The 16,625-nt window shown below is 38.4% G+C and overlaps 1 protein-coding gene across 4 annotated transcripts in view; it reads right to left on the bottom strand.

Moving 5' to 3' along the window:
- The window catches only part of Cltrn (collectrin, amino acid transport regulator), a 40,734-nt gene that overhangs the window by 11,034 nt on the left and 13,075 nt on the right, over positions 1-16,625 (bottom strand). For 3 of the 4 annotated variants that reach the window (XM_078035100.1, XM_078035101.1, XM_005315996.5), the window contains 2 exons: positions 7,423-7,536; positions 1,439-1,633 (listed from right to left, as the gene is read on the bottom strand). In XM_078035100.1, the coding sequence (XP_077891226.1) occupies positions 1,439-1,633; positions 7,423-7,536 (309 nt within the window). The remainder of the gene's footprint in view (positions 1-1,438; positions 1,634-7,422; positions 7,537-16,625) is intronic. The other variant, XM_078035102.1, reaches the window with a different exon arrangement.

The raw sequence follows: 16,625 nt of genomic DNA, 5'->3' as shown, positions 1-16,625 counted from the left end.
AGATAAATACTAAATCTAAGCAGTCTAACTCCAGAATCCATTCTTCTAACTCCTACCTTATAGGAGGTGCTAGTGAGAAAATTGGGAACCAAGGAGATGAAGCAAATTCACTTAGGTTTCCAACCATAGCATTTCATAATTAATGCAAAATTTAAAAATGTTAAACATAGTTTTCAAACATTATTTGAAACATTATTTGAAATGTTACTAAGTAACATTTCAAAAAATGTTACTTAGTATTGTAAAAACAAAAACCAAATAAATACCTTGTAATAGCCTTTTTGCATTACATATCATGTCAAAATCATTAAGAAAAGCAAGCAAGTGCAACTTGATTCTAATATTTGCATTTAATTTGAGGTATAGACATATGCCACATTTATTCCATAACATTTAACTTATTGTTTGTGAAAAATTATAATATGTAAGATTGAAAATGCCTACTCTCTGTTAGTAGCCAGGATAAAACATATGGAAAGTAGTAAACGTTTGGAGAAGCATCTAGACAAAACATTTGTCCAAACACATCCCTCATGTCTCCTTTTGAAAGTCATGTTCCTGTGATCCCCACTTACTAGAATTCCTCTTCCTTAGTATCAGAAAGGAAGGTTTAGAAGCATTAAAGTGTCCAGTGAAGAATCGAGGAATCTCTCATCTTTCCCCCTGGATTAGAGGTACTTACAAAATCATTTTCTCCTTTCATCATGCTGGGAAATCCTGCCTACTTTCCTTCCTACTGCCTCAGTACCTCTCCTGCTGGAATGAAATTCCCTCTTGAAACAATATCGGTAATTTAGACATCAAGGTTTGTGAGTGCCCCAGAATCCAGAATGAACTCAAGAAGTAGGACCCTGTATATAGGTTGTTAAATTGAAAGCTCTCAAACAAAACTAATTAGAAAAACTTATATATATTCATTGAAATGAATCCCTTTCAGAAATTCTAATTTAGTGAGTCTGAGATAGGGCCAAGGAACCTACATTTCAAACAAGTGTTCTGGGTGATTCTGACATAGGGAGTTGATTCAAAGACCATGAGAAACATAGTTCTATATATCATAGAGGGTGGCCTGGAGGCAAGCCATGGTAGGGAGACGGTCAAAGAATTGTGGAACTATTGGTATCTGGATGTGGATGACTACCAAAGATTAACTCCATCTACTTGAACTCTGCTTCCATGTATCCAGCTTAGAAAATCACAACACAGATAAGAAATACTCATATGGTATAGAATAGAAAGAAAGTAAGTAATGGAAGGAGCTTCATTAAGCAAAGGACACTGAACTCTTAACCAAAAAGATGAAAGAATAAGTGATATTTTAAAAATCACCATTTTTTCAACTTTAAGGTATTACCTTCAGCCAGAGGAAAATCTTATTTTTCTAAGTCATGAGAAAATAAGCAAATACTTCTTAACTCATTCCCATTAAATAGCTTACCTTCTTCGTTGCCGGATCCCTGATAAAACCAGTAGCGTAATTGCAACTATGACGATACAAAATATCACACCAAAAATAATAATCCAGATGGGAACAGGTGGGTCCATGGGTGGTGCAATAGTAGAAGGAATTTCTAAAAATTCCAGAGTCTGGTCATTCAAAAAGAAGACATTGTTGATCCGGTTCCTATTCATTCTAAAATTCAATCATAATCAAAAACAAGCAAAAAATAAGACAATAAAAAGCACTAGAAACAAAGTATAGTACTGTCTCTCCACGATTATAAATATCTCTATAAACAAAGCATTCTCCTAGCAGGAGACTTCAGGTTGACTAGAAATTTTGCTAAGGACAATCGTGTTGAGGTTTCATTTAGTAATTTGTAGTGCTGGTTGCCAGAGATGCCCATCTATTACACTGCTGACCTGCATTATTGTGAATCTCCTACAAGTAACTGAAAGTCCTGAGCTTTAAATCAATCTGCCCACCATGTTTTATTTCCTGAGAAATAGCTTCTAGATTACAATAACAGAACTCTACTTAAGGTGCTTACATAAATACCAACAATCCCATGAGGTAAAACTGTATGTAAAAGGTGAGTGAGAAGAATGGGAAGAAAAGAAAACCAGGAACAGAAAAAACATGAACCAAGAGTGTCTTCAGATTCATCAACTTGATTTCTTTCCATCAACTCAACAAACATTTGCCAAAAACTTACTAAGTATTAGATAACTGTGTTAGGTGCTGGAGATACAATATGAAATAAAAATGCTCAGGAGCTTACACTCTTGAAGGGTAGCAAATTAGTATATCCACACCAATAGTGCAGTGCTAAATGTTCTGTGAAAGAGGCAAATATGGGCACAGTGGGAGCACAGGAGAGGACCAAGTATGTTATAGTAAATGAGCTGTGCTTTGAGGGACAAGCAGGAATTCTTTAGACCAAAGTATGCAGCAGTAAGCACAGTAATAGAATCATGGTAAAGTACTTCAGTAAACTGCAAGTGGTTCCATATGACTAAAGGTAATAGTGGTTCAGGAAACCAAAAACCTAGAAAAATCTAAAGGTAAATGTGTTACTTTTCCCTTTATTTCCCTGTATTTTTGGTGGTAACAATAGTTAGAAAGGTGTTGGTAGCAAAGACTTATTTAAATGAAAACAAATAAGTGAATTTCTAATTGGAATTACAAACTAGGTGAAACAATTCCTTGGAGATATGTTATGGTCTTTACTGAATTCACACTATACAAATAGACTTCATCTACCTTTAGAGCAGCCTGGAAAATAGAAAAATAATATGAACCTTATGTGACTTAAAGTTTCCTAGTAGCTTCACCAAAAAAGTAAAAAGAAACAGGTAAATTTAATTTTAATAATGTATTTTGTCTAACATATCCAAGAAAATATAATTTCAAAAATATTGATTATATTGAATTGTTTTATATTTTGTTCTATACTGCCTTAGAAATTTGGTATTTTACACTTAGCAAGCATCTCATTTTGGACTAGCTATAGTTCAAGTGTTTGATAGGTATACCTGGCTGGCAGTTCCAATACTGGACAGCCTAGGTCTAGAGCCTGATAGTAAGTAATGACTTGAGAAATGCCACAGACCAGCACTAGCCCATCAGAGAAAGCCTTCTTTAGCAAATTAAGAAGAAAAAAAAATCTATAATGAGATCTGGGGTGTTGATCAGTGGTTGAATACCACTTAGTATGTGTGAAGCCCTAGGTTCAATCCCCAGCAACACACACACACACACACACACACACACACACACACACACACACACCCTATATTGAGGCAATCAGGTAATCTATAGCAAGGGATAATTTAAATGTTTTTATCAAACCATGAAATGGTTTCCTTTTCATAATTAAATATTGATAATTTGGGACCACAAACCTTTCCACAAAATAATGAACCCCACTACTAACATATAACTCAGAGAATAATGAAAAGTTTTTCTGCACACTGATTCTACCTACCCGGTTGGTCAACCCTTTGCTGCACTCCAGGCTGGAAATGTATTCTATCACCTCTCAGGCTGAATAAAAGTTCTGGCTCATACACAGATTAAATCTCCTCCACTATAGGAGTCCCCATTTGGCATCAGTCACCATGAATATCTTTCAACTAGGACCAGAGTTGAATTTGGCCAGATCCTCACAAAAGAGCAACAGCATACATCTTAGAATGGCTGCCCCTTTCCTTGCATCATTCTACAGGTATAAATAGTATAGATTTAAAACCACTGTAGGTATGGAAGAATATGCCTAGGTCAAGTCTTCACTCTTTTTAAACTTTCTAGTATAGTGTTATGGGTTAGATATTAGGTATCCCCCAAAAGCTCATGTGTGAGACTATGCAAGAATATTCATAGGTGAAATGATTGGATCATGAGAGCTGATCAGTTGATTGATTAATTCACCCAATCAGTGAATTAATCCCCTGATAGGGATTAACCAAGTGGTAACTGAAGGCGGTAGGGTGTGCTGGAGAAGGTGGGCACTAGGGACGTGCCTTTGGAGTATATATTTTATATCTGGCAAGTGGAGTCTCTCTCTCTGCTTCCTGATTATCATGTGAGCTGCTTCCCTCTGCCATACTCTTCCCCTGTGATGTCCCACCTCACCTCCAGCCCCGAGGAATGGAGCCAGCTATCTATGGACTGAGACCTCTGAAACCTTGAGCCTCCAAATAAACTTTTTCTCCTCTAAAATTGTTCTTGTCAGGCCTTTTTGTCAGAGCAATGAAAAAGCTGACCAAAACACTAAAAAGCTTTAGCAAATCAATAAATCTCTTTGATCCCCAGTTTCTTCATTTCTAAAACAAGGAAAATGAGCCTGTGTTCAAAAATTATTGGCATTAAAATTAAATGCCACAGATGCATAAGACATGACTTATGAACCAGAAAATGTTATGTAAATATGAGATAGAACTATTTTGCCCAGCCACATAGATTCTTCGGCCCTGAAATTCCTACTCTCTAGGTACCATCTCCTTTCCCTTCCCCCACTCTATTCTTCCTTCTTAGCACTATTTCTTTTATTTTTATTCCAGTCTGGCATACCCTATTCATTCCTAACATAAATTCTCATTTTATTGACCATCCCTACATCCTAAATAGCTTCTCTTGCTAAGGCCTTTGAAACAGACATTTAGTTGAGAACATTTATCATCTTTCCCTACCTTTACCCCAAACAATCTTCCTCCTCACATTAACTGAAGCCTAGTTTAACTACAGTGCTGCCATTTTCCCTGAAGCCCTCCCAGATCACAAGACTTGAACAAAATCTCTTTTACCATGAAATTTGATATTGCTAGTTATTACTCCCTAAGGGGTGGGTTTTAATTGTATTCTTTTTTAATATTCACTTTTTAGTTTTTGGTGGACACAATATCTTTATTTTATTTATATGTGGTGCTGAGAATCGAACCCATTGCCTCACACATGCTAGGCAAGCACTCTATCACTGAGCCACAACCCCACCCCTTAATTGTATTCTTAGTGGCAAAAATAATTTAGTTCAAAGACCCTTATTAGAACAGATTCAAACATTTCCTGTTGCTATAGATCCTCAGTGCTTTTGCTTCAGCAAGAAAAATAGATATTTATTCACAAAAATCTTTGGCATTTGATTAAATACTCATTATTTTAATTGTTAATATTTTATAGACAGTAAATGAGTTCTTTCACTAGGAATTTCTCCTTGGTAAAGAGAATAATATGCATTTCAGCAATTTGTAAAACTTTTGTGGGGATGGTTACTTTGTTTTGTTCTTTCTTTCTGTGGAAATAATTTATTTCCTCAGCTTATTTTTTGAACATACCTTTGCCCAACATCAATCACATGCAAGCATTTGATGTTCTGACACACACAAAGTGTGCATTAATTGAAATAAAACCAAATTACATTCCTTTACTCCTTGAAAGTAAAAAATTAGTTTCACTTTTGAATGTTTGCTATGATTCCAAGGAGGAAAGGGGTGCAACTCTTAGGAAAAATTGCCCCCTTGAAATGGGCAAAAAAGGTTACTTATTCCTAACATAAATTATCATTCTATTGACTATCCCTATCTCCTAAATAGCTTCTCCTGCTAAGACCTTTGAAACAGACATTTAGTTGAGAACATTTATCATCTTCCCCTACCTTTACCCCAAGCACTCAATCTTTTTTTTTAACCAAATTTCCTTCTTAGTATTATCTTTTTGGGCAATTTCTACATCATATTGTCTTTGAGATATTTTGCAAAACTATAAGTTCTAGAAAACTAACATAATGCAAATGATTTTTGTCCATAGAAAATCAAATAAACTGTGCCTGGTAGAACATGATCCATAACTGCCTGATAGAATGATGGATGCATCTATTTGTAAATGTATTTCATCATTCTTCATTCCTATATATGTGTGGTTCCTTAAAGTCCCCTTTGAAATAGTTTCAATGAGCTAGGCACACTGATGCACACCTGTTATCCCAGCAGCTCAGGAGGGTAAGGCAGGAGGATCTCAATTTCAAAGCCAACCTCAGCAACTTAGCAAGGCCCCAAGCAACTTAGCGAAACCCTATCTCAAAATAAAAAATAAAAAGGCTGAGCTACAGCTCAGTGGTTAAGTTTAATTCCTGATACCAAAAAATAAAAAAGTGAAATACTTTCAACACCTTACTAGTTCCCTCATTAATTAAGGAGATAACAAAACCTTTGATAGTATTCATTTTTAATTTGTATGAGTCATGATCTTTTTTTAATATTCATTTTTTAGTTGGACACAATATCTTTATTTTATTTATTTATTTTTATGGGATGCTGAAGATTGAATCCAGGGTCTCACACATGCTAGGTGAGCACTCTACCACTGAGCCACAACCCCAGCCCATGAGTCATGATCTTTATTGTTAAATTATCTTTTAAAGGTAAAGATTGAAAAAGATAAGTCTTCAGAGACTCAAGAAATGATGATATTTTTCTAGGTTTTAAAATAAAATTCAATGGTATGATTTGTTGCTTAAACTCCTTATATGTGGGCTGGGGTTGTGGCTTATCGGTAGAGTGCTCGCCTAGCACGTGTGAAGTGCTGAGTTCGTTCCTCAGCACCACATAAATATAAGTAAGTAAAATAAGGGTATTGTGTGCATTATACAACTAAAAAAATTTTTTTAAAAACCTCCTTACATGTATTAAATCATTTAACCTATTTAACCTCAGTAGCTCTGAGAGAGGGGTACCATAATTACATTTTACAGATGATGAGAGGAAGGCCAACAGAGGGTGAGTAACTTGTCTGTATTCCAATAGTTATCAACAGGCAATGCCAAAAATTAAAAACCTAGGCATTCTGGCTCCTGACAGCCTGTACCATTAAAGAATAGGGCCACAAAAGGGTTCTTGCCAAAAGGGGACAATAGAGGGCTGGGGCTGTAGCTCAGTGGTAAAGCACTTGCCTTGCAGGTGTGAGGCACTGGGTTTCATCCTCAGCACCACATAAAAATAAAGATACTGTGTGCTCATCTATATATATATATATATATATATATATATATATATATATATATATATATATATATATATATAAAGACAATAGCACACATTCTTAGCTAATGGTTAAACCTGGGTTTCTTAACTATAGCATGATTGACTTTGAAGTCAAATAACTCTTTGTGTGGGGTGCTTCACTGTGCATCATAAGATGTTTGGCAACATCCCTAGCTTCTGCCTACTTGATGTTGGTGGCACACCTCCCACTTCGAGTTGCGACAAGAAAAATGTGTCCACACATTGTCAAAGGTCTCTTCAGAGACAAAATTGCTCCTGGATGAGAGCCAATGATCTACCTCTAATCTCTAATAAAAATTAACAAAAATGAAATCTTTGACAACATAATCAATAAATCAAATGTGGGGCAGAATGAGAACTCTTCCATATCTATGAAATCAGCAAGTCAACTGACCAAAAGCAAGCATATTTAGGGGTAGTTACCTGATGGCCGACTGTACTTCAACAGCAGGAAGAGTATGATTTTTTGAAGGGTCTGTAACCACAAACCAGAATGACACCCTTTGGGTTACATTGCAAAGTAGGACATGGGAAATTCTGCAGACAATGGAAAGAAAAAAAAATACATCGTAAGAATATCATCCCAAATGGCATTACACTGTTTCTTCTGATGCAATTACCATTTTATGACTCACCTTAGTTACATTTGCAAAGTTATTTTCTACCATTTGAAGGAATGACTTAATAAGAAAAAATTATATAGGAAATTCTCATTGCTTTAAAATCATATACTCAGGAATCATTTCTTAAGAAGGAATCTGCCACAAAAATTAAAAAGGAATTAGGCAGTGGAGAACATTAAGGATATTGTTCTCTATCATCTAGCAGCTGAAAGCTTCTCTTCTTCCTCAATACTGGGTCCCTCTCTAAACCACAGAAGCCTCTGGCATGTCCTCATCAAGTTTATTAGCCCCCTGTCCATTCTATCTTCCTCCTCTCAGATTCAATCAGAATCAATTTTTTATTCTTGATTCACTACTTGCACTGTCTGCCTCAGCTTCTGTCCATACCCCTCCCCCACCACCACCAGAGCATTGGGACCCAAGAGGTGCCTTCCTCATGTACTTTTGAGGAAACAGTTCTCATGAACAGTTGCTTTTGTATTGCCTTGAACAGACCTCCAAACTTAAGTGTTATAATCAATGCACCAGCAGCCTTTGAATACGTGATTTGTAGTTACATGCTTTTCAACTACAAAATGGCAATGTGACTCACTCTATTCTATACACATGAATTACCCATAATTGAAAAGAGAGAAATGACATTGGTGTTTAGAGAAAAGACTATCTATATGAGGATGCATGAACCTCAAAACTATAAGAGAGTCCATATAAAATCAACAGTGCTAAATCATAAATTCTGGATGGCTTTCACTATTTTCTTAAGAGCAAAGTAAGAAAAAATGGCATTCATATAGTCTGCATACAAATCAAACACAAAGCAATCACATTAACTGGAAAAAAATAGTTATTTGTTATTCTTTTAAAAGAGAATTTCATTTTATTATAGTCATTTTTACACTGTTGAAAGAGAGTACTCTTCTACTATGCAGCAATAAAAAATGACAAAATCATAGAATTTGCAGGGAAATGGATGGCACTAGAGCAGATTATGCTTAGTGAAGCTAGTCAATCCCTAAAAAACAAATACCAAATGTCTTCTTTGATATAATGAGAGCAACTATGAACAGAGGAGGGAGGAAGAGCAGGAAGAAAAGACTAACATTAAACAGAGACATGAGATGGGAGGGAAAGGGAGAAAAAAGGGAAATTGCATGGAAATGAAGGGAGACCCTCATTGCTATACAAAATTACATATAAGAGGTTGTGAGGGGAATGGGAAAATAAACAAGGAGAGTAATGAATTACAGTAGATGGGGTAGAGAGAGAAGATGGGAGGGGAGGGGAGGGGGGATAGTAGGGGATAGGAAAGGTAGTAGAATACAACAATTACTAATTGGGCATTATGTAAAATTGTGGATGTGTAACCGACGTGATTCTGCAATCTGCATTTGGGGTAAAATTAGGAGTTCATAACCCACTTCAATCTAATGTATGAAATATGATATGTCAAGAGCTTTGTAATGTTGTGAACAACCAATAAAAATAAATAAATAAATAAATAAATAAATAAATAAATAAAAGAGAGTACTCTTCTGTAAGTAGCTATCTGGAGAAATTCCTTCATTTTCTCCCTGGCAGGTAGAAAAGAAGATGCAAGTGGGAGGCCCCTCTGCCCAGGGCTGTGTCTGAGAGCAACAATGGGGAGGAGAGAGGCTTGAGCTTTCCTTGCGCTTCTGATAGCATGGGGCGCCCCGCGTGCCACTCTGCCTCATGCTGTCCTCGTGTCCATGGGGCAGGAGCCTGGCGGGTGCCAGGTCCTTGCAAACGGCGCCCCACGCGCTTTGTCTGTCCCAACTGTCACTTGTTTCGTGTCTGGCTGCGACCACACACGCTGAGAAACGATCCCTACTCAGACACTGATCTTGCTCCACCGCTCTCATGGGACTCTACCTGAGCAGGTGTGTGCACAGGTACCTGGGCACACGCAAGGCCGCCCTAGCAGCACGGCCTTTGAGGCCCAGGAGAATCACCCAGGAGCACCGACCTCTGAGGCCCAGGCCTGCCCCCCGCCCCCAGGACCCTGGCCTCTGTAAACCTGCCCGGGGACACCCAGAGCCCCAGGATCGCTCCCAAGCCCCCCACAAGGTTCTGCACAGTGGGGACCACACCAGAGGCAGGCGGGCGGTGGGCACCCCGCCTGCGAGGTACAATCCGCACTGGCTGCCCCTCTGGCTACTCCTGACACCCCAACTTACCAAGGTCCGCTCCGAAGGCATGAAGCGCAGACTTCGCCACGCCCCAGACCCAGGTTGGCCCCACAGCCCTTTCAAAGTCCAAAAGAATCCCGAGGGTCCAGGGAGCCTCTACAGGTGCCCACCTTCCCAGCCGGCCGCGGACCCCTGTGCCAAGGAGACAGTGCTAAAGAACCTCAGCCAGTGCAACAAAGGGAAAAGGAAGTTTGATGGAGCCCTGTGGTTTGAGGAACCTGAGCCCAAGAGGAAGCGGCAGAGCCCACAGCGCAGACCATCTGCCTTCAGGCCCGTCATCAGAAACGGAGTGGAGCCGTCCTTCCTGCCCAGGCCTGGGCCGCTGAAGAGAAGCGTCCGCTCCAGGGCATCTGCCTCTGTGAGGAAGACACTGAGCCATGCATGGCCTGCCCTCCAGCCTTCCTGGGGCCTCCCCTGGCCCCTGCCCCACCGGCCCCAGCTCCCAGGCCAGCCCAGGACATGGTCTCACAGCCCCTGCTGCAGGCCTGGGAGCAGATGTCCCACTGTCCCAGGAGCCTAGGCCTTCCACCCCTTCCCAGGGGCCACACCAGGAGGGCCCTGCTGAGCCCCAGCACACTCAGCCCCCTCACCTCCTTGGCTCCTAAGAGTCAGAGCCCTGCCACCCTCCTCTGAGGCTCAAAGCCACAGTCCCTTTAGGCCCCTCTACCTGACAGGAGTCACTGAGCCAACAGCTCACTTGCTACTGCTTCTGCCTGACAGGTCTGCCACCCCCAGACCTCCTCTCCCTACCCTGAGGAGCCCAAACTCTAAAGAGACTACTCAGATCACAACCCTGGACTTTCCCCTGCCAGCCCTCTCCTGCCTTCTCCCTGGGAGGAGGCGCACCAGGAAGGTGGCCTTCTTCCCATGCTCAGTTAGCTTAGTTAAGTGTTTCTTTTCACTTTATATAGTAGTAATGACAAGAGTTTTGTTTTACTAGTGATTATCATATGCTTTCTTTCAAAATTAAGTGTTTGTTGGTATTTTATATAGTAGAAATAATAATAGTTTGTTTTATTAGTGACTGTCATATGCTTTCTTTCAAAGTTAAGTGTTTGTTCGTATTTTATATAATAGTAATAATAATAGTTTTGTTTTATTAGTGATTATCATATGTTTTCTTTCAAAGTTAAGTGTTTGTTGGTACTTTATATAGTAGAAATAATAATACTTTGTTTTATTAGTGATTGTCATATGCTTTCTTTCAAAGTTAAGTGTTTGTTGGTATTTTATATAATAGTAATAATAATAGTTTTGTTTTATTAGTGATTAACATATGTTTTCTTTCAAAGTTAAGTGTTTGTTGGTATTTTATATAGTAGAAATAATATTAGTTTGTTTTATTAGTGATTGTCATATGCTTTCTCCAAAAGTACTTTTGACATTTGGGGCCATACCATTCTTGGTGGTTGGGGCTGTTCTGTGCATTGGAGGGTTTCAGTAGCATCCCTAGCCTCTGACTAGTAGGTGCCAGTAGCACACCCACAGCTGTGCCAATCAACAGCATCTCCACTGCCAAATAATTACTAGGGTTAAGGATAGGGAAGTAAATAAATAAAATCACACTGGTGGAAAATCATTGAGCTTCACTGACCTCTACTGGCAAGAAATAGTCAATCTTATTCTCTGAAAAAGTATGATTCTATAATATGTATCAGAGATACATATGTGAACAAAACAAAGTGGTGCATGCTGGACAAAAAATTATTCCACCTTTGGAGGTTTAGGCTACGGAACAAATATTTTCATAAATTTTCTGTAGAACACTTGGGCTACAAATAATTCCTGATATTTAGCCTTACATTTGCAGGAAATGCAAAATTGTTTTTGAAAATGAACTACTTTAAATTTTTCAAACTGGTTAAAATTTAAAAGTCAAATGACACCAAGTTCTGGTACAGATTCATGGAATTGGAATCTCAGGGGGTGCCGTGGGAGCCATTGGTTCCTGCCCCTCTGGAGTGGCATTTGGAAGTGTCTTCTAGAGTAGAGAGTATAGCTACCAGAAACTCTTACAGACACTAATGAGAATGTTCTCTGCAGCACTTTTCATCATGGCAAAGAACCAGAATGACTAAATGGCCATCAACAGGGGGATGGATAATGTAAATATGGTATATGGTATCCAGGGAACATTATTCCACAGATCACAGGAAGAAGTAGACCAGAGTTTCTCAAGCTCAGCACAATTAGGCCAGATAATTCTAAGTTGTGGGGATGACCTGTGCACTGTGGGATGTTTATCAACAAATTCAGCCTCTACTCGCTAGAAATCAGTAGTACTATTGCCAGTTATGACAATCAAAAATACTTGTCTGTGTTGATCTTTCCATCTACATATTATTCAAACATGAGTTTCATGGTATTCCCTATTGGAGAGAGAATACAGCTGTAAACAAAGCCCCTTTTCCTGTGCACCTTGCTTTCTAAGGGAGGAGAACCAGAAGACCAACCAGTAAACACATGCATTCACTTAGGGGAAGAACAAGAGCTAATAAGGAAAATTCAGCAGTAGAAGGATACAGACAATTCCATCAATGCACCTCTGACCCCAAATACTCTCCTCTGTCCCCATAACTACACCATCCCACACCATGAATTCAAGTTATTTAAATTTATTCAGTGTTCCCATTGGGTTACAACTCATAGATTATTATAGTACCTCAGCAAACACAATGAAAATGTTTTATCTATTTAGTCATAAAGATTTCCAAAAGATTTAAATTGTTGCTGAAAACATTAAACCCTCAATTTTCAAGTGAGATAGTAATTGTTAGGTACAAAAAGTTCCTAGACTAAAACTCTAAAAATCAAGCTTTCATCTTGAAATTTACTATTTAAGGATTGCTAGATTTGAGACAAGTCATTTCATTATACATGAAGTACTAAGAAGGGCTTAATCTCTTAGTGTGCCAGTGGGGAGTGTGCTATTAGGATTTTAGTTGTGAAACTCCTTGTTAGGGAGAGAGACTTGCATCATGCTGGTCGTTTCTCACCCCCACCCTCTAAATACTACCCTCTAAATACTCTCCAGCCATAGATATAATCCCTAACACACCCCATGTCTATATGCTCAATGGATGGGGTCAGTACCATACCCAAGTAAGAAACACTTCTACATCAACTTCAAAAGTTTCAAGATAATAAAAAGGAAAACAGAAACTGCCACAGAGTGGATCAGAATCAGAAGAAGTAGATTCTGGAATAAAAAAAGAACCTAACTAGAAAAATGGAGAAATACTAAAACTATCCATAGTTGAGTAATAATATTGAATGAATATTAATTTCTCTTTTGATCAATCTACCACAGTTATTTAAAATACTATTAGGGAAACAAAGTGAGGTCCAGAGCAGGGTTTCTAAACCCTAATACTATTAACAATGAGGCCTGGATGCATTGTTAATAGTGCTGGGTTTGAAAAACCCTTTTGGGGGCTGTCTCAAGCTTTATATGGTACATAGCAGCAGAAAACACCAAATACACATTCAATTGTGAAAACCAATATCATCTCCAGACATTTCCAAATATCCTTAGGAGCAGTGGTGGGTGGAGGAAAAAAATCTCCCCAAATAGAGAACATGGGACTGTCTATATTATCTTTGTGACCTTTTAGCAAAATCTAAAAGTTTCCAAATTAAATACACATACACATGCATGCACAAACGCAAATATAAGAACAAAGAGGATATTTAAAAGTTGCCTGAGTACTATAGATTTGTTTATAAGAAAAAAAACTAGGCCAGGCTTTAATAAAATGTTCTTACAAGCTTCATTAATAGATAACATACATACTTTGAAAATAACAAAGAGCTTTATAAAAATGTAAGATATTAGCATCCATCAGAATAAGAATGCCCTTAATAACGATCTAGTTTTTTAAAGTTAGCTCTGCTATATACTCAAATGTATGAAATATTTATTAGAATGCTTCCTGCTGTCCTAACATCTTAAGAAACAGCATACCTATCCTTCTCCATGATTGACATTAGGAAAATAGGTTGCTATGGTTTAAATATGTTTTGTCCAGTCTAAAACTCACACTGAAGTTTAATCCCCACTTTAAGATATTAAGAGGATGGACTCTTAACCAATACTATGGTATTTACAGGTGGGCATTTGGGAGGTGGTTAAGATTATATAAATCATCAGGGTGGAGGCCCCATCATTGAATACTGATGCCTCTATAAGGACAAGTAGAGAGACCAGAGGCAACACACACATACACACACACACACACACACACACACAAATGAACAATCTCCATCTCCCTTAGAACACTGCCAGCAAGAAGGCTATCACCAGACATAGGTCCCTGACCTTACACCTTCAGAAATATTAGCCAAAATGAACTGCTTTTCTTTAAAAAAGTAGCCTGCCTTGGGTATTTCATTATAGTAACACAAAACAGACTAATACAAAGTGTATAGTTTTAGCCATTTGAAATCTTCTTGAACAGAAGGATACTAAGTAACCTCCCAATAAAATTGTTCTGTCCAAAGGTATGATTCTTCTAATGTCTTAATAAATAGAAAAGTAACCCAGTGATCGACAAATGTCAACCACAGAAATAAAGTCTAACAGATGTGTTTGTATTTTGATTAAACATAAGCAGTTGAACTAGGAATTAATAAGCCTATCTCCTAAAGTTGAAAGGTTGTGGAAAAGGGGCCAAGGAAAGCACGACTCTGAAAACAGAAAGCAAAGGTTGTGTATGAAAATGGACACACCTTTATCAGCTGGGGCTTCCAACTTGCTGGGATGATACTTTGCAAAACAAACTGATGTCTTGGCTCCCCCAGGATAAGAAATTGAGACCCATCAAGAGGGGAAACCCAGCATACAGAGCTACTTCTACTATGGCCATTGAATGCCATATCAACCATGGATACATTCTCCCAGGGTACTAGGGAAAAAGAAGAAACGAGTGGGTGGGGCACTGTTTTCTTGTGTCTACTCTACACAGGCCCCTGGTTTAAGAGCACAACATAAATAAAGCATGCTTCATTCAAGCACCATATTTACTAAGAGCTAACCTGATTAGCCAACATAGAGAGAGTGAACCTTCCCATAGTTTCAGGTACAAGAGTTGACAGATGCATACACCCTTGAAAACCAAGGCCAATGTCTTGAGCCCACCAGAACATTAAAAAACAAGGTGAAAGCCAGTAACTCCCAAGATGCCAGAATCTGCACATAACTCCATGCCTTATCTGAGAATGGACCCAGGATGTGTGGAAGGCAAAGGGCTTCTAGATTTCATGTGGCTTGAAAAGTCTTTGTCAGGAGGTTAGAATCTCTGCCCTGCTTTGAACTTCACAGTGTCCAAGCAAAGAAAACACTTTTAAATTCTACAAGCTAGAATATTGCCAGGGAGATTCTCAAATAAATAGTTTGTTGACCTGAAACACAACAGAAGCATCTGGGTCCCCAACATGAGGACAAAGTCCAAGTGCATCCTGGGCTGTGAGCTTCTCTACTCCTGAAGGGTGGGCCATGTGGAACTTAGTGGTTATAAAATGAATGGATGGATGAAATAAGGATAACATCTCATTATTTCTGGAAATTTACCTGTAAGACCTTGAGAAAGGGCTAGGGTTGTTGGTCAGTGGCAGAGTGCTTGCCCAGCACGAGTGACACACTGAATTTGAATAAATAAAAATAAATAAACAAAATAAAATAAAATAAAGTTATTGTATCCATCTACACACTATATATATATATATATATATATAAATAACCTTGTGAAAAAATATGTTTAACAGGGGCTACAGTAAGAAAGGGAGGAAATGAAGGCAAAACTCCCCTACCCTGACTCAAAAATTCAGACACAATGTAACACAAAACTTCAGTGAAAGAAGCATCCTGGATATACTATAGATGCAGTGAAAAGGAAGTGTAAATGTGGGACAGGAATGGTGCTAAAAAGGAAGTAACATGAAGAACAATGGTAGAGAGTTCAGTAGTTAATTTATTAAGGAGTAAAATGATACCAGTTCCTTCCCATTAAGGATTATGTTCATCTTGTGTGAATTCTCCATGGTCTTTCTTCCAAATGTGAGTACAATGAATGTCCTTCAAGATTTGTACAGAAAGGAAAACCAATCAACCAACAAATACTTCTTGAATTAACACCTTTTTTTTTTGTAGTTGTAGATGGACAGAATGCCTTTATTTATTTTCATGCGGTGCTGAGGATCAAACCCAGTGCCTCATACATGCTAGGCAAGTGCTCTGCCACTGAGCTACAGCCAAATTAAACACCTTTTAAAAGTCTGTTTTGGGACCAGGGATGTGGCTTTGTTGGAGAGCATCCACTCAGTATGCACAAAGATCTGGGTTCAATCTCCACCAAAAACATAAAATGTAAAGTATGTTTTCATGTATTAAATAAACTGAAATGCCACTAGCACCACTGAATACAAATCCTACATTTTCAAGGTTTTAAATGTGGAGTTTCATGGAATTGAGTTCACTAATATAATCATTTTGATCAACAGTTTTTTAATGAATTTATTTTTTATACTTTTATTTTATATATTTATTTTTATTGGTGGTGAGGGTCTAACCCAGTCCCTCCCATGTACAAGGCAAATGCTCTACCACTGAGCTGCCTCAGGCACTGACTGATGGTTTTTTTGGTTTTTTTTTTTTTAACCAATAAATTATACTAACACATACACAAGTAGTTCCTTTAACTAAATCCCTAAAAAGAAGGAAAAATGCTTCCTCCGTCCCCTGAAGTGGGAGAAGCCCTGGTCTGAAGCAATTCTTTAAGAATTGGCTCTGCTGCCATTT

The sequence above is a fragment of the Ictidomys tridecemlineatus genome, chromosome X, assembly GCF_052094955.1.
Source record: "Ictidomys tridecemlineatus isolate mIctTri1 chromosome X, mIctTri1.hap1, whole genome shotgun sequence".
Classification (NCBI taxonomy): domain Eukaryota; kingdom Metazoa; phylum Chordata; class Mammalia; order Rodentia; family Sciuridae; genus Ictidomys; species Ictidomys tridecemlineatus.
This window is presented reverse-complemented; position numbering and strand designations above follow the sequence as displayed.